The sequence below is a fragment of the Balaenoptera borealis genome, assembly GCF_965194805.1.
Source record: "Balaenoptera borealis genome assembly, chromosome: X".
In the NCBI taxonomy this organism is placed as follows: Eukaryota; Metazoa; Chordata; class Mammalia; order Artiodactyla; family Balaenopteridae; genus Balaenoptera; species Balaenoptera borealis.
The window spans coordinates 128,952,287-128,976,827 of record NC_138881.1 but is presented as its reverse complement, the minus strand read 5'-3'; the positions used below and the strand labels follow the sequence as shown (position 1 = coordinate 128,976,827).

Genomic DNA, 24,541 nt, shown 5'->3' with positions numbered 1-24,541 from the left:
CAGAAAAATGTCAACTATAATAGTAATTGTAGGCATTTCTGTCTTGTTCCTAAACTTAATGTAAAAAATGTAGAGTCACCATTTAGAATGGTGTTTTTTCTTGTCTTACTGATCAGTACATTCAGCACAATGTTGAAGTGCAGTAGTGATCATGATTATCTGCATCCTTTACTGATCTTAAAGGAAATAGTGCTAACATTTCACCATTTAAAATGATGCTTGCTGAAAGTTTTTGATGGATACTTTTGACCAAGTTAAAGAAATTAATAAATTCATTTAATCATTTAACAAATATTTACTGAATACTTACTAAGTGTCAGGTACTATTCTAGGCACTTGGGACACATCAGTGAATAAAATGGGCAAAAACTCTCTGCCCTAGCAGAGCTTACATTTTAGTTAAGGAAGACAGCAAATAAGCAAGATAAAAAGCAAAATATAAACTATTTTAGATGATGAAAAATACTAAGAAAAAGTAAAGCAAGGGAGGGAAGTAGTGAGTGTTAGGGCCAGGGGAGAGGTTGCAATGTCCGATAAGGTGGCCAGAGAAAGGCCTCACTTAGGAGGATATAGCAGATTAAAATACCTGAAAGAAGACGGGGAGAGGGCCATGTGCATAAATGAGGGAAAGCACTTTATTTAAGGGCAGACCAAGTGAAAAGGACCTGGGGTGGGAGCTTGTCAGGCCTATTTGAAGAAGAGCAAGGAGGTCAGTGTGAAGTGAAGTAAGGAAGAGAGTAGGAAGAGATGAGAGCAGAAGGTAAGGTTGGCTCAGATCACACTGGCCCTTGTAGACCACTGTGAAGACTTGGGCTCTGAGTCTGAATGAGATGGGGACATTGCAAGGTAATGAGTAGGAAGGAGACATGATATGACTTAAGTGTTAACATGACTGTCCTGGCAGCAGGTGGAGAATATCCTGGGAGTGTGAGGGATAAGCATGGGAGGGGGGGATAATCAAAAAGTGTTTCAGTAATATAGGCTTTGGACCAGGCAGGGAGCAGTGGAGGTGGTGAGTAGTGGACAGATTCTGGATACATTTTGAAAGGTAGTCTGGCTGGAGTTGCTAATGGATCAAATGTGGGCATAGAGAGAAAGAGGGATCAAGGAAGATGGCTAAGTGTTTGGCTCAACCACTTCTAGTTGCTAGTGTGAGGTTTTATGAATAGGAATTGATTTTCACTGAACACTTTTTGGGCATCTATTCATGATCATACGGTTTTCCTTATTTAATTTGTTAATGTGGTAAATTACAGTATTACATTACTTTATTATGCTAAATTAACTTTGTATTACTAAGAGGAGGACATCTTGGCTATTTTTCCCCCAGCCTCTCCATCCTCTTTATTCTTTTATGTATTTTGTTATTTGAAGCCATGTTTTTTCCTACTACTTATCTTTGAAAATGTATTACCACCATATCTTCTGCCAAACAGGCTTTTAGGAGCAAGTATGGGGACCCAACCGCCATTTGAAACATTGTTTCTATAGATAAATGAGCTTTGAATTCCAAACAGCTGGTTTCCCTGTGAACTTTATAAGCTAAAGTATTCTCAGAGTGGGAAAAAAACATATTTCCAATGAAAGGTTTCTCAGCACCTTCAGTTTCCAGCACAATTTTCCAAAACTTCTCTCAGTACAGTGCAACTAAGACACCAGGTCTATGTCTTGTTATGGGTGAATGTTATGTGCAGTGATGTTTCTTTTTAAGGTATCCTCACCTGAGTCCCAAGAACAAGGAGTCTTTTGACGTGGGCTGTAACCTCTTTGCCAAGTTTTCTGCATACATTAAGAATGCACAAAAGGAGGCAAATAAGAGTAAGATACCTTTCTTTAAGTCTTTTTGTTTTTCTCACTCACATGCTCACTCTCATATTCTGACTCAACTGAAATAGGATTTTCCTGAATATATAGTATATATTGGGGAATACTCTTCATCTCACTCTCTGTTCTCTCTTCTGAAATTCCTTCCATGAACTTTTATTGGACTTAGAATCTAATATTCAATATAGCAATCACCAACTTAGCTCTATTAGAACATTGACATGCCAGGGGTGAACTAACTGCTGGACTGTATTTCTTAACCCCTCCAACTTTCCCAGTCTTGTGTACCTTTAAGGTTTCTTAAACCATAGCACCTACCATTTCCCACACTCTTGAATAGGTTTACTATTCTCTGAATCATTCTCTGAATCTTGAATAGGTTTACTATTCTCTGAATCATGAGAGCTATTAGTCTCTGATTCCACTTTCTGACTCTTCTTGAGTGATAATATATATTACCTTTCTTTTTCTTTGACTCTCCTCCCAATTTACCTCCTCAAGAAGAGTCCAAAAATATGTCTACTCACCATTTGATTAAACATCTGATTCTGTCTTATCAGTGGGTAGTTGAGCATTCTAGTTAAGTATATAGAGATGTCTAAATGTGTGAAAAGCATATTGGGGATTAATCCTTTGTCAGTTGCTTCATTTGCAAATATTTTCTCCCATTCTGAGGGTTAGCTGCATTGCAGCTCTATTTACAATAGCCAGGACATGGAAGCAACCTAAGTGTCCATCATCGGATGAATGGATAAAGAAGATGTGGCACATATATACAATAGAATATTACTCAGCCATAAAAAGAAACGAAATGGAGTTATTTGTAGTGAGGTGGATGGAGTTAGAGTCTGTCATACAGAGTGAAGTAAGTCAGAAAGAGAAAAACAAATACAGTATGCTAACACATATATATGGAATCTAACGAAGAAAAAAAAAAGGTCATGAAGAACCTAGTGGCAAGATGGGAATAAAGACACAGACCTACTAGAGAATGGACTTGAGGATATGGGGAGGGGGAAGGGTAAGATGTGACAGAGAGAGTGGCATGGACATATATACACTACCAAACGTAAAATAGATAGCTAGTGGGAAGCAACCACATAGCACAGGGAGATCAGCTCGGTGCTTTGTGACCGCCTAGAGGGGTGGGATAGGGAGGGTGGGAGGGAGGGAGATGCAAGAGGGAAGAGATGTGGGAACATATGTATATGTATAGCTGATTCACTTTGTTATAAAGCAGAAACTAACACACCATTGTAAAGCAATTATACTCCAATAAAGATGTTTAAAAAAAAGCATATTGGGAATGTATTTAGTCATGAAGACTGCACATTTATAAGTAACCCTTTGACTCCATTGCCTCAGATTTTGAAAAATCTCTGCTCAAAGAATTTAAGCGTCTGGATGACTACTTGAACACCCCACTTCTAGATGAAATCGATGCAGATAGTGCTGAGGAACTCACAGTTTCCAGAAGATTGTTCTTGGATGGGGATCAGCTGACACTGGCTGACTGCAGTTTGTTACCCAAACTGAACATTATTAAAGTAAGTCTTCATAGGGCAGGCTGAATGACTGAGAGGAGTTTGGGAGTTGCCAACAGGAAGCACAGTGACCATTCAGTGTGAGTTTTTATACGAGGGCTTTGTCATCATCATTATGCATAGGGTATGTCTCCTTTTTCTCCTCAGAGGAAAAATCCATAATGATCTTCTCTGGGAAGCATAAAAACTTCTTGTTTCTTTCTTCCTAAATCAGAAGGTGTTTTCCACTGTCTTGTCTATAAAACAAGGGTAATAGTACCCATTTCACAGAACTGTTGAGAAAATTAAATTAAGGCATATGAAATACTTAGAAAAGTGTCTGAATCATAACAAGTGATAATAAAGTGAGCTATTAATATTATTATTATTATTATCTAATCATTAATTTAACAAATTTTTATTGAACAGACCTTATTCTATCTCAGGTCCTATGCCAGACACAAAGAATACATAAAGAAGTAAGACACTGTCAGACCCTAAACAGTGAAAAGATCTGTGCTCTTTTTCTGCGCTTCCTTCTTCTAAACATTCATAATTAAATACACCATAAATATAAAAATGATTACAAGCATGGAGTTTTGTCTACATTTGTAGACAAAACATTAAAGTAGTAAATCCAAGATTCTTTAAGTTTATTTTGTAGTACTTTTTGTGTAGGTAACATGTCTTCAATGATCCTGATTTTTGACATATGTTTTTACACACTAGGCATTTTACTGATGCCCCTCACTACCAATTGCTTTTTCCTTTTTTTTTTCCAAAACCCTAGGTTGCTGCAAAGAAATACCGTGATTTCGACATTCCAGGAGAATTCTCAGGAGTCTGGCGCTATCTCCACAATGCCTATGCCCGTGAAGAATTTACCCACACGTGTCCTGAAGACAAAGAAATTGAAAATACCTATGCAAGTGTGGCTAAGCAAAAGAGTTAGGACAGCTCTTTCAGTAGAACAACCTCTCTTTTCACTTGTTATCATATTAGAAAATCTTTTGGAAATAAGAATATGGAAAATATGGTTTCCTCTATCCAACTTTCTTATGAAAAAGAATGCTATATTTTCTGTATCTAGTTAATCCAAACTATCTGCTCACTGTGTATTTTAAAGGTCTTTATATTTTCATTTCACTTTTTAATTCCCATGGCACAACCACTGCAATCTTAAATGATATGGAAAGTATCAATATCTTTTGCTAGAATGCATCATGTGTGCAAGCTCAACAGATGGCTGAAGTTACAAATGACATACAGTCACAGTCTCAAACTGTTCCTTAGAAATATTTACATCTAAATCATTAAAACAATTTTACTAAGAAATCTGACTGACCAAAAGGTCTTGTTGCTGTCCATTAAAGGGTAAAGTAAACCGTTCATAAAGGATAATCACAAATCTTTCTACAGAATTTATAATGTTCCATTACTATATGTACTCAAATATACATGTTAAAATACAATCAAATCACTCAAATCTGAAAACAAAAACTGAACTTTATTTTTGCTCCTTCAAAAGAGAAACAAAGTTCAGCCTCAAAAAAGAGAGATAGGTGTTATTAGAGGTCTTGGTGGGATATACATAAAATTTATTTATTTATTTTTTGGCCATGCTGTGGGGCATGTGGGTCTTAGTTCCCCAACCAGGGATGGAACCTATGCCCCCTGCAGTGGAAGCTCAGAGTCTTAACCACTGGACCACCAGGGAAGTCCCTAGATAAAATTTAAATAAAGCAGTGTTTTCATAGGTTCAAAGAAAAGTAAGGCAAAGAGTAAAGAGTTAACAGGCCTGGAACAGGCGCGTGAAAAAATGCTCATCATTGCTAATTATTAGAGAAATGCAAATCAAAACTACAATGAGGTACCAGGTCACACCGGTCAGAATGGCCATCATTAAAGAGTCTACAAATAATAAATGCTGGAGAGGGTGTGGAGGAAAGGGAACTCTCCTACACTGTTGGTGGGAATATAAGTTGGTGCAGCCACTATGGAAAACAGTATGGAGGTTCCTCAAAAAAACTAAAAACAGAGTTGCCACATGATCCAGCAATCCCACTCCTGGGCATATACCCAGACAGAACTTTAATTTGAAAAGATACATGCATCCCTATTTTCATAGCAACACTATTCACAATAGCCAAGACATGGAAACAACCTAAATGTCCATCTATATAGATATAGATATAGATAGATAGATATAGTGGAATATTACTCAGCCATAAAAAAGAATGAACTAATGTCACTTGCAGCAATGTGGATGGACCTAGAGATTGTCATACTAAGCGAAGTAAGTCAGAAAGAGAAAGACAAATATCTTATGATATCACTTATATGTGGAATCTAAAATACGACATAAATCAACATATCTACGAAACAGACTCACAGACAGAGAACAGACTTGTGGTTGCCAAAGGGGGGGTTGGGAGGAAATGATTGGGAGTGTGAGATTAGCAGAGGCAAACTATTATATATCAGATGGATGGATAAACAACAAGGTCCTACTGTATATAGCTCAGGGAAGTATATTCAATATCCTTTGATAAACCATAATGGAAAAGAATATGTATATATATGTATGTATAACTGAGTCACTATGCTGTACAGCAGAAATTAGCACAGCATTGTAAATCAACTATACTTCAATAAAATTAAAAAACAAAAAGAGTTAACAGGCCTGGGTACAGAAAGGGCTCAATGCACTGTCCTTGGAGCCAGAGTTAAGATAAATACATTATGTTGTGTCCCTTCTTTGATGGGAAGACCCTGATCTGAGACAGTTGTACCTGGACTAGATGGCAAGGTTGTGACTTCTCTGAACATCTCAGAGCCGTTCATTCTCACTGGTAGGATTTCAAAGAGTCAAGTGTTTTAAGATCTATGATTTTAAAGAACAAAGTTTCTCGGGACTTCCCTGGCGGTCCAGTGGTTAAGACTCCCTGCTTCCACTGCAGGGGGCACAGGTTCACCCCTGCTTGGGGAACTAAGATCCCACATGCCCCCCAGTGTGGCAAAAGAAAGAAACAAAGAAAGAAACAAAGAAAGAAACAACAAAGTTTCTCACTACCATGCCCTTAAACTCATTAATAGAAGCAGTCTTTTACAGATTACACCATACTTAAAAGTGTATTCATGTCATTGCAAAGCTGCAAGTAAGTCTTATCCAACTTCATAGGTACTGATACAGCTCAGAATTACCCTCCTAGACAAAAGGATTATTATCTTCTTAGATGACATTAATACAATTCAATTCAGTAACTACTTATTGAGTACTTACTATGTTATTATTATTTAGTTATTTAATCTTCACAACAACCTCATGCCAAAGGAACAGTCCCTATCCTCATGAAACACGCACTTCAATAATGGACACAGGCAATTAGACATGCAATTACAATACGTATGTGTTATGAAAAGAGTAAGCACAAGGTTACATGACAGAAGTACATCCTTATGTGTTCCCCCAGCCTGACCTCAAACAAGTTCCACTTGGTCATATAGCCTTTGCATAGCACAACCTCTGTGAAAATTCTTAGAGATGTGTTTTTATGAGAAGGTACATTTTTTTCCCACCTGGGCAGACACATGACTCCAAAGCAGGGTCCTGGATGAACCTAGCATCAGCAACCTGTCACCCTACTGCTGTAAATTACCCAATATGAGACAGGGAATTTTTACTCATTAGTGTCAAATTTTAAAAAATAAAAAGGAAATTTTTTCTAATTATGAAAGCATGACATGTTGGTGCAAACACAGATAGTAGTGGAATAGAGATTCCAAACACAGAGAGATGTATGAAAACTTACTATCTGATAAGGTGGCATTTCTGATCAGAGGCGAAACACTAGAACACAATTCAGCTGTGTTCTTTGCCACTTTATGACAAGGATGGCCTTTCCTCCAGTGTCCCATAACATGTTCCTCATTTCTGTGTGAGAGCTCACCAGAAGCACTTTTAGCATTCACATTTCTAGTGACATTCTGGTCACGATGATATGTGTATTCTCCAAGATGACAGAATCTTTCTCTACTGCTCTTCTCTCTTCTTTCTGAGCCCTCACCAGAATCACCTATAATGTCCATATTTCTGGCATGCACCTCAAAACTCTTCCAGCCTCTATACATTGCCCACTTACAAAGTTGCTTCCACATGCTTAGCTATTTGTTAGGGCAGCACCCCACTTCTCAGTACCAAAATTTGTCATAGTCTGCTCAGGCTGCCACAACAAAATACCATAAACTGGCTGGCTTAAATAACAATTTATTTTTCATAATTCTGGAGGCAGAAGTCTGAGATCAGAGTGCCAACATGGACAGATTCCGGCAAGAACTCTCGCTCTGGTTTGCAGACAGCTGCCTTCTCACTGTATCCTCACATGGTGGAGAGAGAGAGGAAGCAAGCTCTCTGTTGTCTCCACCTTCATGACCTCATCTAACCTTAATTATCTCCCAAAGGCCCCATCTCCAGATACAGTCACATTGGGGGGTTAGTGTTTCAACATATGAGTTCTGGTGGAGGGGGCACAATTTTAAAACAAGGCTGCCATTTATAATAAAGAAGTAGGTAAGTGTATAGCAGCCAAGTGTCTGGAGATAGGCTTTCTTTTATACAAGTTACAAACCTAAGATCACCTCCAAGATCTGCTTTGTGATCAACACAGCTGGAAGGGCCTTGAGGTAAGGAACAAAATACCTTGTGAATTCAGCAGAGTAGGGGATGGTAGATTTGGTTTTCATAAGTTAGGAAACTTCAAAAAGACTATTCAATAAGACTCCCAGTTGCTGAAGACAATGGTGGCTGCCTTGGTCTGTGTCTCCCAATATTTCCTCCAAAAACAATACAGAATAACAAGAACACATTTTAAAAGGCACTAAAACCACACGGTAAACATAACGTGAAGATAGAAAAATACCCAAACCTCAATATAACTCTAAGTTAAAAAAAAGAAAAAAAGAAAAAAAAAACCAAATCCCAGCAAGGACTTGATTCAGACTTTCAAAAAATCGAGAAAAAAATGGAGAAAATTACTCAAACTATGAAAATAAATGGAAGAAAAAGATAAAATTATCTCAGAACTGAGGATAAATTAAAAGGTTCCCAAGCAAAAATGGACTCAAGAAAATTTAATAAGATGCATGGAAAAAGGCAGAAAAATAACTGAGAGAATGAAAATGACATTTAGAACGAAGTAAAAAGGATCAGAAAGACAAGCAAAAAAGGAATAGCAGTTGTAAAATTCGAATCACTGGGAAAGAAAAACAAAACAATGGAACAGAACTAATATTTAAAAGATTTAAACCTATAATCCAAGAAAATTTTCCAAAATTAAAGACCTCAGTCCACACATTGAAAGGTGTCACTGGGTTCCTAGGAAAATTAACCAAACTAATCAATCCAAGGCATATCCTAGTAAAACTATTAGACATGAAAGATAAAGAAAATATATCCTCAGGACCTCTAAGCAAAAAGATCAAATAACCTGTGAAGGTAAATTAATTAACCTGGTGCCAGGCTTCCCAAAACAACATAAAAAGTAAAGAAGGCAACAATGAAGTAGCATTTTCAAGAAACTTAGGAAAGAGAGTGTGAGCCAAGAATTTTATATCCAGTGAAACTAGCCTTTAAATATCAAGGTTACGGAAAAAGAAAAAGTTTTAAACAAACCAGGACTTAGAAAATTCTGTGCCAATGTGCCCATAAGCAATTTTTAAAAGGTATAGGTACTAACATTATGCAAACATTACTGTCGGGGGAAGTTATGTGATGGGTAAAATACTGTACTGTTTTTGAAACTTCTTTTGATTCTGTAATTACTTCAAAATAAAAAGTTTCAAAAAGGTATAAGTACAAAGGTAACCGCTAGAAAAAATACAAACCTCTTTGAATGCTAAAATAAATAAGTAAATTTAAAAAATAAGCATAGAAAGCACATCTGTAGAGAAGGAAACATAAAATATAACATTGTATACATAATTGTAAGATATGATGACTAAATTGAGGCAAGCATGTCAGTTAGATCAATAAATGTGAATGGGCTTAATTTATCCATTAAAAGAAGAGACTTTTCAATTTGACTCACAAAGCAAGAACCAATGATATGCTGCAGGCAACAGACCACAGAGAGCAAAATGATTGAGAAAAGCCAAAAATAAAAGAAGGGATAAAGATATACAAGGCAAATGGAACAATAAGAAATCAGGGGTAGTGTTTCTTATATCAGACAAAGCAGAATTCAAGCCAGAAACATTGAATGTGACAAAGAAGGGTGCTTTTTGACACTAAAATCTGCAATTCGATATGAATCATATAACACAGTAACTAGTTTTATGAAGCAAAAAATATAGAAGATGTATAGAATCAGAGATAAAAACACACTAAAGATAGGAGACTAGAATATATCACTCTAAGACAGCTCAAGTAGGCAAAAATTAAGTAATAATGTAGAGGACCTAGACAACATGAAAATGTTGATTTTATGCATTACACACTAGTATTAAAGAAGACATCTTCTCAGGTGTCCACATCACAGAAATTGATCATATGTTCGGTCACAAAGAAAAGATCAATAATTTCATAAAGTACAAATATTGCAAACAACACTGTCTGATTGATCACAATAAAATAAAACTAGAAAGTAGTAAAACATTTTTAAAAGGGCCTTCTGCCTAGGAATTTTATTTATTTATTTATTTATTTATTTTTGATGTGGACCATTTTTATTTTTAATTAATTAATTAATTAATTACTTTTCGTTGCAAAGTGGATTTCAAATGTTGCATTCTTAAGGCACAGTGGAGTGTGGGTTACTTTGTTATCAAAATAGATGGCAAAGTAGTGTGTTTATTATGTAATGAGACTATAGCTGTGTTAAAAGAATCCAACATACATTGACATCACCAGACTAAGCACTCATCACAATATTCCTTACTCATGGGAAAGCAACAGTCAGAAAACTTAGAAGATTTAAATAGAAATATCACAACATAATTTCTTCACAAAAATAAAAAATGAAAAGAGGCTGCAATCAAAATAAACTATTGAGTGGCTCATTTGTTAGCCAAATGAGGTGGAGGAAAAAAGGAATTGGCAAAAGTAACTCTGGAAAATCGTGTTTTCACTGGAAAATATAAAACTAAAGACAAAAGAAACTGTACATAAACAGTGTGTCTAAATGGCAAAGTTGTTTCTCAAGGGGATATGGGTAAAGAATTTTGAAACAGCCGTATATGAATATTAGGATTGAAAAATAAGTAAATGGATGGTGGATGGAAGAAACGAGGGTTTCTCATTGTCTGAAAGAAGTTACAAATAAGGAAGGGGGAAGGGAAGGCTACAATGAACCATGTGGTACTGGATTAGATTCAGAGACATCAGTATGTACTTATATTTAACTTAATATATATAGAGAGAGAGAGACGAATAAATACAAAAATTAGATATGTGTATATACATGAGTCAATATACACAAGTAAATTTCCTAGCTTTGACAGCTGAGAGGGTCCAGAAGCAATGGTACTCTACTAACAACAAACACACCCAGTACCGAGATACTGGTTTCACACCATTCTCCAAAGAAAAGAACCAGGGTTCACTGGAGAAGTAGCTTATTTTAGTGTTGGGGCAGGGACAAATACAAAATGAGCCTGGAGCATTTTGAAGCATCAGAAAGTGAAGAAGTGCTCAAAAACCAAAAGTATGGGTGCATGGCAAACGGACAGAGGAGCCAATCTGAAAGAACTCCCAAAGTTGGAACAATTTGAGCAAAAAAACAAATACTGTTGTATTGGATTATAACCCAAAGTATAAAATAAATATACATGAGTCCATATGGATATAAATAAATAAAAAGTAGAGAAGAGGCCAATCTCCCATACAGAAGAATTCCAAATAATTTAGGAGATACTCCCTTAACTCTAGGGCTTAACTCCTAGAGTGTGGGCTGCTCTTAGTGACTTGCTTCCAAAGAGTATGAAAGTGGGGGTGGGGGGGGGGGTGGGAGTATTTGTCAGGGTTCTCCAGAAAAACACAACCAATTAGATAAATATAGATATATATGAGAGGAGATTTATTATTGGAATTGGCTCACACAGTTTATGGAGGCTGAGAAATTCCACAACCTGCCCTCTGCAATCTGGAGAACCAGGAAAGCTGGTGGTACAATTCAGTCTGAGTCCGAAGTAGGAGGCACTGACTGGTGTAACAGAGTCTGAAGGCCCTAGAACCATGACCTCCAATGTCCAAAGGCAGGAAAAGATAGATGTCCCAGCTCAAGAAGAGAGGAAATCGGCCCTTCTTTTGCCTTTTTATTCTATTTGGGCCCTCAAAGGATTGAATGATGCCACCCACATCGCTGAGGGCGAATCTTCTTTATTCAGTTTGCCATTCAAATGCGAGCGAAACATCTTCACAGACACACCCAGAAATAATGTTTTACCACCTATTTTGGCATCCCTTAGCCCAGTCAACTTGACACATAAAATTAGCCATCACAATTCCACCCGTTTTCTACTTGGCACTTATACACATCTCCTTACATCACACTTACTCTCCAAGTAAAGACAATAATAGATCTTAATTCCATCTCATATGATATAACTATTCTGCAGTACAAAGTAAAACACACTAACGCCTTCCTCAGAAGAGGAGGTTAAGTCCTCGAGTGATGTCTCCTACTCTTCCCCGGTATCCTTAACTTGAATAATATCATGGAAAGTTAACAATACTTAAATACTATGATATAAAGTCAATAACCTCTGTATGATATAGGTTACATAATAAAGCAATAGAAGAATAATAAAAACAAAGATATTTGCTTAATATATGTTTATATACACACATATTCATAACAAAATAAGAAGGAAATACTCATGACAATTATAGCCCTTGTTTCTGTAAGTGGTCACATGTTCATCATTGCTTTCATAATTACCTTCTTCCACTATCTGTTCCATATTCCATTTGCCCTCAGCAAACACCTCAACTGGTTGTAGCTCTTTAGCTGGTAGGATGACCCAAACTTCATCCTCTAGGATATGGGCCATTAGTACTCCTGCCTGAATCGGGTTATTGTAGTTTTCCATTGGCTTTAATCATAGGGCATGGTAAGTAATACTAAGAGACACCCTAAGGGATGTCCCATATTCCAGACATAGTCTTCCTTACCTCCAGTGTGGACCAGCAGTCCAATTTCCCCTTGGTAGTCAGGATCAATCGCCCCAGCCAGCACAGGAAGTCCATTCCTTGCCTGTTGATTCAGAGGCATGAGGAGCCCAAAGTGGCTGAGGGACAGTTTTAACTTCCGGTTCAATGGAATCATTGTTGTGTTTCCTTGTGGAAGCCTCCTCCCTCTGGAGCTAAGACCTCTAGGCCAGCAGAGCATGATGCTGCAGAAACAGGAAGCAAAGCTTTTGCCCATGGGTCACTGGGGGTAATAGAGAGTGGTGCCACCCCCATTTCCAGCGCCTGATGCCTGCACCGTGAATCCTGGCTGTGGGAAAAACGGCACCGTACACTGAACGCTGACTCTGAGTGTATACAGCCTTCTGGAGAACCTTGCCCCTGCCCCAGAGGGTATCTCCACCTAGCTGGCACTGTAAGTGAGTCTGCAAGGGGCCCTTCCACCCATCTATCAAGCCAGCTGCCCTTTCCACAGTGGAAGTGGTCCAAGGTAATCAACCTGCCACCAGGGAGCTGGCTGATCAGTCTGGGGATTGGTACCATATTGGGACTCAGTACTAGTCTCTGTTGCTGGCAGATTGGGCACTCAGCAGTGGCCATAGCCGGGCTGGACTTGGTGAGTGGAAGTCCACGTTGCTGAGCCCACACATCACCTCCATCCCTGGCACCACAGACACTTTGCTGTAGGAAAGAGGACACTTTGTGTCTGGGGAAAGAGGCCAATTGGAATCCACAGAACGGGTCATCCTATCTACTTGATTACTAACGTCCTCCTCTGCTGAGGTCACCCTTTGGTGAGCATTCACATGGGACACAAATATTGTTACATTTTTTGCCCATCCAGAGAGGTCTATCCATACCTCTTCCCCAAATTCCTTTGTTGCCAATTTTCCAATCATATTCTTCCCAAGTCCCTGACCATCCACCTAAAACACTGGCCAGGGCCCATGGACTGGTATATAACCGCACATCTGGCCAGTTACCCTTCCAAGCAGTCAGGTGCATTGCTCGAAGTTCTGCCCACTAGGAGCATTTCCTTCACCACGTCCTTCAGGGATGCCCCAGAGACAGGCCGTCGCGTTGCCGCTGTCCACCTGTGGTGCTGCCTGCAGATGGCGCAGAACCATCTCTAAACCAGGCCCAAGTCTTTTCTTCCCCTGGCAACTGATCATAGAGAATGCCCCACGGGGCCACAGGTGCAGGCTGGGGTAGAGAAGGCAGTGTAGCAAAGGTAGGGACCGTGGGAATTTGGGCCACTTCTTTGTGTAACTTATTGTGCCTTCAGGGCCTGCTCGGGCCTGGTTATGTATATACCACTTCCCTTGGATGATGGAGCGCTGCTGTGCACCCCCAACTTTATGGCTTGGTGGGTCAGATACCACCCAGTTTATGATGGGCAGCTCAAGTCGCATGGTAACCTCGGGGCCCACGGTTAAGCATTCAGCTTCTACGAAGGCCTGGTAGCCGCCCAACAGCTGTTTCTCGAAAGGAGAGTAGTCATCTGCAAAGATGGCAGAGCCTTGCTCTAAAATACTGTAGGGGCTTACCAAAGTCTCCAAACAGCATCCCTTCCTGCCACTGACACTTTCAAGCACCATTGGGTCTGCTGGATCATATGGCGCAAGTGGCAAGGCGGTTTGCATGACACCCTGGACCTGATCCAGAGCCTTCTCTGGTTCTGGGCCCTACTCAAATTAGTAGCTTTCTGAGTCACTTGGAATGGGCCAGAATAACCAACACTGGACCCCTAGATATTTCACTGAGATAGAAGACCCCTGAATTGTAGTTGGATTTATTCCCACCTCATACAAGTAGACACCTTATCAGTAAGTCTAGGGAAGTTGCTACTTCTTGCTCACTAGGTCCAATCAGCATAATGTCATCAGTGTAATGGACTAGTGTGATAGCTTGTGGAAGGAAAAGGTGGTCAAGATCCCTGCTAAATAAATGATGACATAGAGATGGAGAGTTAATAGATACCTAAAGTAGGATGGCAAAGGTGTACTGCAGCCCTCACAAGCTGAAAACAAACTGCATCTGGTGGGTCTTATGGACAGGGATGGAGAAAAGCTCATTTGCCAGCTAAGTAGCTCCATACCAGGTAGCAGTGGAGATCTCAATTTGCTCAAGCAATGAAACCACATTAGTACAGCACCTGAAATTGAAATCACCACCTGGTCAAGCTTATGAAAATCCACTGTCATTCTCCAAGACCCATCTGTCTTCTGCACAGGCCAAATAGGCTAGTTTAATGGGGATATGCAGGAAATCACCACTCCTGCATGTTTCTAGTCCTTGACGGTGCCACTAATCTCTGAAATCCACTCAGGTATATGCAATGCTTTTGGTTTACTATTTTTCTAGATAGAGGCAGTTCTAATGGTTTCCATTTGGCCTTTCCTACCAAAATAACCCTCACTCCACAGGTCAGGAAACTGATACATCGTGGGGTCTGCCAGTTGCTGAATATGTCTCTCCTAATTTTGCCTTCCAGAACTGTGGACATAACCACAGGATGGGTCTGGGCACCCACTGGACCCAATGGAGACGGGCCTAAGCTAAAATTTCATTGATCACCAGACCTCCATAATCTCCTACTATAACTGATGGACCATAGTGACACTTTGGGTCTCTTGGAATCAGCGTGAGTTCAAGGCCAGTGTCCAATAGTCCCCAAAAGGTTTCTCCCCCAATTCAAAATCACACTGATTAAAAAGGTGTAGGTCCCTTTCGGGAAGGCCAGGAAAAAGATTAACAGTATACATTTTGGGGAGTGTACCAAGGCATGGAGGACTCACACTTCCCTATTTCAAAACTTAGTCCAAAGCTACAGTTCTCAAAACTATGTGGCACTAGCATAAGGATAGACACATAGATCAGTGGAGTAGAACTACGAGTCCAGAAATAAACCCATAGATCTATCCCATGGGTTGCAAACCCAAATGAGGTGAAAACAGGCGTTCAAACAGAACCCTGCACAGGAATGTTCACCACAGCACTATGCCCAACAGGCACAAGGTGGAAGTCACCCAAATGTACCTCAGCTGCTGAGCGGATACACAACATGTGTGGCCTAGACACGCATTGGAATATTATTCAGCCAGGAAAAGGCATGAAGTGCTGATTGGTGCTACCGCGTGGATGAACCCTAACGCAAACATAAGTGAAAGCAGCCGGACGCAAAAGGCCACCTATTTATTGTCTGCTTCCACCTCTAGGAAGTCTCCAGAGCAGGCAAACGTCTGTGCACAGGAAGCAGAGGAGTGGTTGCCTGGGGACTATGGGGGGTGGGGTGGGGTGGGGTGGGGGACACTGCAGGAGGGGGCAGTGGCGAGTGACTGCCTGGCGGGTACAGGGGTTTCTCTTTGGGCTGGTGCCAACGTCTTGGAAGTAGATATATAGTCGTGATGGTGGCCCAGCACCGCCAGTGTATACTTGGTGCCCCTGGATGGCCCGCCATTAGCTGCCTTCTCTGTACAAAGTTCCCGTCCGGTGGACAGTGAGAGTTCCAGCAAAGAGAGGGTCCAGCGAGCACGGCGAGCAGGGTCCTGCCAGCGCCATTTCTTTGCAGGCCCAGGACCCCGGCGGTGGGGGTGGGGGCGGGGTGAGGTGGGGTGGGGGAGGGGCTATGGGAAAGCAGTGACCTCACAGGGTCTACGTGTTACGGGGCGTGCTCGCCCCCCCCCCCCAACCAATGAGGGCCCGGCCTGTGGTCGCTAGGATACGGAGTAGGGGCCTGAGAACACCGGTTGTGTTGAGATGTTGGGACCAGCAGGCACAACCGACCGCCCCTCATCCCAGCGCACCGCAGAGCGAGGCCGTCGCAGAAAGCTGCCCAACGGCCAGCATGCCGGGGAAGAGGGGCCGTGGAGGGTCACCCGGTCGCCGCTCCCGCACCGCCCGAGCCGAGCGGTCCTGCTCCGTGAGCCACCTGGAGCGCCTCCTGCGGGAGGGCCACTACGCCCAGCGCCTGAGCTCCTCCGCACCCGTCTCCCTAGGGGCCATCATCCAGTACCTGACGGCCAGGGTCCTGGAGCGGGCGGGCCATGAGGCCCAGAACAGCGGCCGGAGGCGCCTCACTCCGGAGCTGGTGGACGTGGCGGCCCGCAACAACGCGCTGCTCAGCGGCTTCTTCAGCACTAGCACCATCTCCCAGGCGGCCCCGGCCCAGCACTAGCTGCCCAGCGACACCTGGGTCCCCGGCCTCCGGGGGGGGGGGGGGGGTGGGCGGGGCGGGGGGCGCGGCCGTCAGGCGCCAGGCCCGCTCACCGACCGACCGCACAGCCCGGGCAGGCCCGGCCTGCCCGCCCCCTTGGGCACAGTCATTGCGAGTCAATAAAGTGTTTCAAGAGACGCCCTGCGCGTGCTTCACTCACTTGGCGGGGGAGGTGGTGGTGGTGGGACACCCCTCGTCGGAGGGATGGAGGGCGGGGGTCTGGCCGGAGTTGGGGGGTGGGGGGGTGGAGTCGGGGGTGACAGACAGAGAGGAGCGGTCTCTCACGGTGACAGTGCACGGGGTGGCCCTGGGTGGGAGAGGCTGGCTGCGGCGGGGGTGGGGGCGGACTGGGGCCTCGGGTGAGGCCGGGCAACGGAAGGCTCCCCCGCTGGCTCTGCGCAAGTCGGAGCCGGGCCAAAGTCCCCAGAGGGACGGGGTTCCTTGCGGCGGCGCTCGACACCGTGAGGGCAGCGTGGTGATAGGGCGACCGACCGCCCTGGGTGCGGGATGCAGGGGTGGGTGGCCAGAGCGCTGGGCATGGACTCCCATGGGGCAGGGGCTTTGACGGGAAGATGGAGGCGTGATGGGGATTGGGGTGGGCGGGACACGATCAACACAAAGGCAAAGTCGGAATTAGGGTCACGCGGGGTCAAGAGGTTTTGGCTGTGTTCCCCTAGAGATGCCAAGAGATGCCCTGCTTGGCAAGCTGCGTAAACAAGCTGTCACCTACCGGTTGGAGCCCTGGTCTGGGAAGATCCCACATGCCGCGGAGCAAGGAAGGCCGTGCGCCACAACTACTGAGCCTGTGCTCTAGAGCCCGAGAGCCACAACTACTGAGCCCGTGTGCCACAACTACTGAAGCCCGCGCGCCTAGAAGCCGTGCTCCACAACGAGAAGCCACCGCAATGAGAAGCCCGCGCACGGCAAGGAAGAGTAGCCCCCGCGCGCCGCAACTAGAGAAAGCCCCTGCACAGCAACAAAGACCCAACACTGCCAAAAATAAATAAATAAAATAAATAAATTTAAAAAAAAAAAAGCTGTCACCTAGCAACAGCGGGCGCCCAGCCAGGCCCCGCCCCAGCACCCTTGGTCTGCTCACGGAACCCCGGACGGCGGGCCAGGCCCCGCCCCAGGGCCCTCGATTTGCATACGCCACCCGCAGCCAGTCCCGCACGGGCCTCCGCGCTTGCTATTTTGTGTATCACCAGGAGGACGAGAGCTCCGGGCGGCCGAGCCGGCGCGGTCGCGCGGTGGGCCGGAGCCCGACGCGGTGCGCGTCGCAGCCCGCCGCCGTCGCCCAGCACTTGCGCCCACTTGCGTCAGCGCGCCCGGAAATGCCTAGGCGGCGAACATGGCGGCTTCCGCGGCCGGCCTGGGCGGCGGTTCGGGCCCCGGGCCTGAGGCCGGGGACTTCCTGGCGCGCTACCGCCAGGTGTGCAACAAGCTGAAGAAGCGGTTCCTGCGGAAGCCGAACGTGGCGGAGGCCGGCGAGCAGTTCAGCCAGCTGGGGCGCGAGCTGCGCGCCCAGGAGTGCCTGCCGTACGCGGCCTGGTGCCAGCTGGCCGTGGCCCGCTGCCAGCAGGCGCTCTTCCACGGGCCCGGGGAGGCGCTGGCGCTGACCGAGGCCGCGCGCCTCTTCCTGCGGCAGGAGCGCGACGCGCACCAGCGCTTGGCCTGCCCCGCCGCCTACGGGGAGCCGCTGCAGGCCGCCGCCGCCGCCCTGGGCGCCGCCGTGCGCCTGCACCTGGAGCTAGGCCAGCCGGCTGCCGCCGCCGCGCTCTGCCTCGAGCTGGCGGCCGCCCTGCGCGACCTGGGCCAGCCGGCCGCCGCCGCCGGCCACTTCCAACGCGCCGCGCAGCTGCAGCTGCCCCAGCTGCCCCTGGCCGCCCTGCAGGCGCTCGGCGACGCCGCGTCCTGCCAGCTGCTGGCGCGCGACTACAGCGGCGCCCTGGCGCTCTTCACGCGCATGCAGCGCCTGGCGCTGGAGCACGGCGCCCACCCGCTGCCGCCGCCGGGGCCGCAGCCCCCGCCGCAGCCGCAGCCCAAGCCGCCGGGGCCGCAGCCCGGGTCCGGCGCGGCCTCCGCCCCACCGCTCGCGCTGCTCCCGCCCGGCGCGGGCTCCGCGGCCGCGCCCTCCCCCGCCGCGCTGGGCGCCTTCGCCGACGTGCTGGTCCGCTGCGAGGTGTCCCGCGTGCTGCTGCTGCTGCTCCTGCAGCCGCCGCCCGCCAAGCTCCTGCCGGAGCACGCGCACACCCTGGAGAAGTACTCCTGGGAGGCCTTCGACGGCCACGGGCAGGACGGCAGCGGCCCGCTTCCCGAGGAGCTCTTCCTGCTGCTGCAGTCCTTGGTCATGGCCACCCACGAGAAGGACACGGAAGCCGTCAAGTCGCTGCAGGTGGAGATGTGGCCCCTGTTGAGCGCCGAGCAGAACCACCTCCTGCACCTCGTTCTGCAGGAAACCATCTCCCCGTCGGGCCAGGGGATCTGACGAGTCACTCCCAGCGACTCTGTGCCTGTCCCCGAACCTCACGCACCCGCCTGCGCGTTTACGGGGACACAAGAGGCGTTGACCCGGCGCTTCTGCCTTTGCAGTGTATCTTACCCCTGTTGCCACCAGAGGAATGCGGTTGACTACAAGTTACGTTGTTTCCACAATAGTGGCAGAAAAGAAACCATATGGTAGAATCGGAGTAGAGTCTCCGATTCTCTTCCCCAGAAACGGCAACAGAACCATGAGAGCCCCTTCCGCCCCCTTTCCTCTTCTGTTTTCACCCACCTGTCCCCACCCACCCCTCTTCCCCCGCAAGGCTCCCCTCCCCCCGCGTCCTTCTTTCCGACTGAGGACTAATTTGCACAGCTCTGGCTCGCTACTTCAGCTGCATGATGTTTTCGCGGTGACTCTGATTGCTTAGCGTATTTCGATGTCCGCCTGCGTGATCGCCCAGTTCCCCCTGTGTTTCACGCGCCCCGTACGTGTTCGTGGGAATCACTGGATTCAGTACTAGGCTGTTGTCGCTACAGCCCTCGGTCCATGATAAAGCCATTCTGACCCTCCTAGCTTGTGGTTCGGATTTACCTCATCTATGAAAGGGGAATAGCTTATCTCCCTGGCAGGAGGCGGCAAGCAGAAGCAGATAGCTCCCTCTTAGCTCCAAGATGGATTCGTTCATTCGAAGTGGACAGTGTGCCTATGAATCTACAGAGGTCATTTGCGATGTGGCCTTTCTCAGCTGCAGTGCGAATGTGTTCGGTGCAGGGCGGGGTGGGAGTGGGGCGGGGCGGGGGCGGGGTGGGCCCCAGAGCAGAGGTGTCAGCTGTGCTTTGGGGTTTTCAGTTCTGGCTCCGTTTCGAGAGGTGCGGGTAGTCCACGGGGCAGCTTTCATTTGTGTGCGGATCCTTCTACAAATCTTAGTTAACTCAAATGTGTAAAATCAGCACGCTGCTTTGGTATTGTGTGATCGTGTGTGTGCCAGACTGTGCCCTTGTTCCCCAAAAGCAGGATGGCGTTCCATTTTTAAACACTAAATTTCCAAGGCGTTTTGGTCCAGACGTTGCATGCAAACCGACTTAGCTGTTTTCTCAAATTCAATTTTATTTTCTTAGTGTTGAGAGTGATGGTAGGAACTCTTCAGAATATAATCTCATTCTCATTCATTCGGCTTGGGAAAACGCATCCTTTAGGCTGAAGTTGTAGACAGCACTAATCTTTTGAGGTGAGATTTAAGGACACAGTTTGGGAACAGATCTTGGTTTTGTGTATTTGAGGGGGGGGGAGGGGGAATATGTGGAGTGTTGTCACTATGGGTTAAGTGTCCCCAAATGGATGGGACTTTTAGGGTATTCTTTTCTACTTCTGTTTCAGCAGTGTGGAAGCAGTGGCTAAGGAAGTGCAGGGGAGGCCCGTTTGGGACAGATTCGGCCACCCTTCCTGTGCTCTCACTTGGCTGCCGGGAAGGGTCTTTCCGAGCCCTAAAGGCCTAGTGCAGCTTGTTGCCGAAGTGGCAAGGGTGCTCGCTCCCTTGTGCTTTTGCTTTTTCTGGTACACTCTTGTCAGCCTGGGCTGCAGCCCTGGCCGCCTTCCTTACTGTCCTCGTGACAAGAATGCTTCGGAATTATGGGCTGTGGCTGGTGACAGCATTTGGGTTTGGGCGCAAGGAAAAGCCTCCTTAGACCTCTGGTCTGAACTCCTTGCTTTGAGGAGGTGGGGGGAGGGAGTACCAGAGAGCCTGGTATTGGGTATACAAGCAGTATTAGAGTTCTCCAGAGAAACAAAAACAACAGAATCAATCTCTCTCTCTCTCTCTCTCTCTCTCTCTCTCTCTCTCTCTCTCTATATATATATATATATATATATATATGTAATTATTCCATGATATCAGTGTTTAACAGTACCTGTTTTAAAAGGTATATTTAAAAAATGAAACATATAGAATCTCATTACAGATCAGCCTTAACAGATGAACATTTGGATTGATTTTAATGGTAGGGAACACTAACTTTGTACCACAGTTAAGTAAAATGTTGTCCCCCCAAAATAACTGTAATCTTCACATGAATAGACCTGTATTACAAAAATTATTATATTTTGTATTTCATCAATTTGTGGAAATTTTTAAATTCTCTTTTTGTATAGGTACCTACATGATATTCTCAATTTTGCCTCTTGGCCCATCAAGTTTTAAATATCTACTTCTTACCTCTTTGCAGAAGATTGCCAACCCTGACAGAATTGGCAGCTCCTAGAGAATGAATACTAAAAATACGTCCAAAAAATCCCAGAATTCAGTAAAGTTACAGGATATAAATCTAACACACAGAAATCAGTAGCCTTCATATATATACACAATAACCTGTTAGAGGGCATGATGGTAGAGAAAATGACCATTTACAGTAGCAGCAAGGAAGATGAAATATTTAGGAATAAACAACAAGAAATGTTCAAACCTGGACTAGAAAAAGCGTAAACACTCCTGAAAGACACAAATGAAAACTTCAACATATGGAAAGGCCTCCCTTGTTCTTGTTTAGGATGACTCAACACCATAAACATGTTAGTTCTCCATAAAGTAACTTATAAGTATATTGCAATTCCAATAAAAGTTCCAACAAGCTTTTTTAGGGACCTAGACATATTGATACTAAGTTCATATGAAAAAGCGAACAAGAAAGAATAGCCAGGAAAACACTAAAAAGGAAAAACTATGAGGGAAGAGTAGACTGACAAGGTATTAAAGTATACAATAAAGCATCCTTAAGTAAAACAGTGGGGTTGTGGTGTAGGAATAGGCAAACAGACCTCTGAAGTGAATAAAATGTCCAAAAATAGAGCCAGATAGATACATATGAAAATTTAGTGTAAGATAAAGATAGCATCTCTCAAGTCTCTAGAGAAAAGATGGACATTTTAATAAATGGTTCTGGGACAACTGGAAAGCTATTGAGAAAAAAAGTAGATCCATATCTCACACCATACACAAAAATAAACTCTAGATATATAGGGGTCTAAATATTTAAAAATATACCATACAAGTATCAGGAGAAAATATTACAAAATTTTTCTTTAGCCTTAGTGAAGGGAAATACTTTCTAACTATGACTTAAAATCAAATACAGCAAAATTAAAAATTGGTAAATTTGACTTCATAAAAATTTTTTTTAATTAAAAACCTTTACATGGTTAAAACACATAAAGTCAAAAGACAAACTGGGAAAAAATATTTACAACATATATTACAGATTAATAGCTAATATTTCTAATTTATGAATATATATTCATTTATATCTTTTACACATTTTTCCATTGAGATTTTGATCCTTTGTCCCATATACGTATGTATGTGTGTGTGTGTGTGTGTGTGTGTATGTATATATATATATATATATATATATATATACATACACACACACACACACACACACACACATATATATGCTTATCTCTATAGAAGAAACACAGAAAGGTAAACAAGAAACAAATAAAATTGGTTAGCTACAAGGGGTGAAAAGATTTTTATAGTGTTGACTTTTGTAATCATGTTAATGTTCTACATATTAAAAAGATAAAGTAAAATCAACAATGATAGGAGAACAATAATTCTAAAACAAACCAAAAAGACGAACTCAACTATACTTCAAATAATTAACAAACACTTGCAAGGAGAAAAGAAAAAAACGCATGCCTGTATTTTTTAATGCAATTCTTTGCCTATATAGTCTCAACCTGAAAAGAACTCAGAACATCAGTAATATCTTGAACCATTCTTAGCAGGCTTGCTTTTTGAAGGGATATGGGAATAGCAATTCTGAAACATTCGTGTTTTTTTTTAATTGTGAAGAAAAAAGACTGTACTGATGAACATGTTTGAAGTTGGGCACAGTAGTTGCCAAGGGAAGAAAGTGAAAGTCTATAAACAAGTCACAGTATATTTTTCAAAAGAGTAATACATTAAAATTTCTTAGTGAGATTTTAAACTTTTAGAATATGTGAAATGAATGTCTACTGCAAACAGAAAACAGAGAAACACCTATCAAGAAAATCTATAAAAATTTTATAAAGCAGAAATCTGTAGTATTTGAACCAAGACCACTCCCTCCCTTCCCACCCACCCCCCACCCCACTCATCGCTCCACTCCAGACTGCTGTAGCTTTCTCTTCCCTCCAGAGGGCTTTCTTCCTGGGAGGAGCAGTATATCAACATTTCTCATCCTGACCCCAACTATGTGTTGCTGAGGCTGAGTCCCAGGCAAGTGTGGTTGAGAAGTGGCAGTTCCCCTCTTCCACTCAGCCCCCACTTACCAGACTGAGGCTCTACGTTGGGTGCAGTGTGTTGAGAAGACCAGGGTCCTGATCATCTTGCTCTTTCCCTGGCTTATGAGTTGGTGGTTCCACTTCAGGCTGATGCCCCCTTCCAAATGTTCAACTCCTAGAGCAGGAGTGTCACTCAGAAAGAAGCTGGCCACTGTCCCCCAACCCCAGTTCCAGAGCCCTGGCTCAGAGATTTTGCCCAAAGGGAGGAGCAGACCATAAAACAGCTAGCTCCTAATGTCTTGCCAAAGGAACTGATTTTATTTACAAGAGAGCATGGAGAAGTTCAAACCTAAGGACACCCTCAAGAACAGTGGAGGTTGTAGTGAAAGGCACTGGGTAGAAACTTGTGGATTTAATGAAAATACAGACTATCAGCCAGGTAGGAGCCTTCCTGGGGTCAGAACAAATATCAAGCATGAACCTCAGAAACTATTCTTCAAAGGAGCTGCAATGTGATGATTGAATTAGTTTGAAGACCAATTTATGCTCCCGAGGCTTTGATGAAAACAGTATATTATCAGCTGGCAATTTGTGGAGTTTAACAGCTGGATGTGGTCAGGCAAAGAGAGTCCTGCCAATATTACTGTCATTCCAGGGTAAAACATCATGGGGGCAAGGGGACAGACTTCACTAATATAGTCCAGCTAGTCACTAAAGAAGAAGAAGAAGAAGAATTAACAATAACCAACCCTGGGGTGGGGAGTGGACCAACAGTCAGACTTACTACAATATATTGTCTAAAATGTCTAGTTTCCAACAAAAAAAATTATGAGACATGCAAAGAAACAAAGTATGATTCAAACACTGGGGGGGGGGGGGGGGGAAAGTAGGCAACAGAAACTGCCCGTGATAGCAAGTAGCTGTCAGATCTAACAGAAAAAGACTTCAAAGTAGTCATTACAAATATGTTCACAGAACTAAAGGAAAGCATGGTTAAAAAAGTAAAGGTCCATACGATGGCAATGTCACATCAAATATAGAATATC

General features: G+C 44.1%; 1 protein-coding gene, 1 long non-coding RNA gene and 2 pseudogenes across 4 annotated transcripts in view; 3 read left to right on the top strand and 1 right to left on the bottom strand.

Moving 5' to 3' along the window:
• CLIC2 (chloride intracellular channel 2) overlaps positions 1 to 8,323 on the top strand; it is a 35,766-nt gene extending 27,443 nt beyond the window's left edge. Inside the window, exons 4-6 of the mRNA XM_082376440.1 lie at positions 1,712 to 1,818; positions 3,190 to 3,371; positions 4,138 to 8,323. Coding sequence (XP_082232566.1) covers positions 1,712 to 1,818; positions 3,190 to 3,371; positions 4,138 to 4,299 — 451 coding nt within the window. The 3' untranslated portion in view covers positions 4,300 to 8,323. The remainder of the gene's footprint in view (positions 1 to 1,711; positions 1,819 to 3,189; positions 3,372 to 4,137) is intronic.
• On the bottom strand, positions 3,378 to 17,899 carry LOC309620304. Its single transcript, XR_014239504.1, has 3 exons — positions 17,792 to 17,899; positions 12,517 to 12,737; positions 3,378 to 3,640 (listed from the first exon to the last, which is right to left on the bottom strand). It is a non-coding gene; the product is annotated as an uncharacterized lncRNA (long non-coding RNA).
• LOC309620299 (histone H2A-Bbd type 2/3 pseudogene) lies at positions 16,226 to 16,885 on the top strand (annotated as a pseudogene). Its single transcript has one exon. The product of its transcript is annotated as a histone H2A-Bbd type 2/3 pseudogene (transcript).
• A 198-nt stretch (positions 17,900 to 18,097) lies between the features above and the next one.
• On the top strand, positions 18,098 to 19,804 carry LOC309620287 (40-kDa huntingtin-associated protein pseudogene; annotated as a pseudogene). Its single transcript has one exon. The product of its transcript is annotated as a 40-kDa huntingtin-associated protein pseudogene (transcript).
• Positions 19,805 to 24,541: the final 4,737 nt, after the last annotated feature.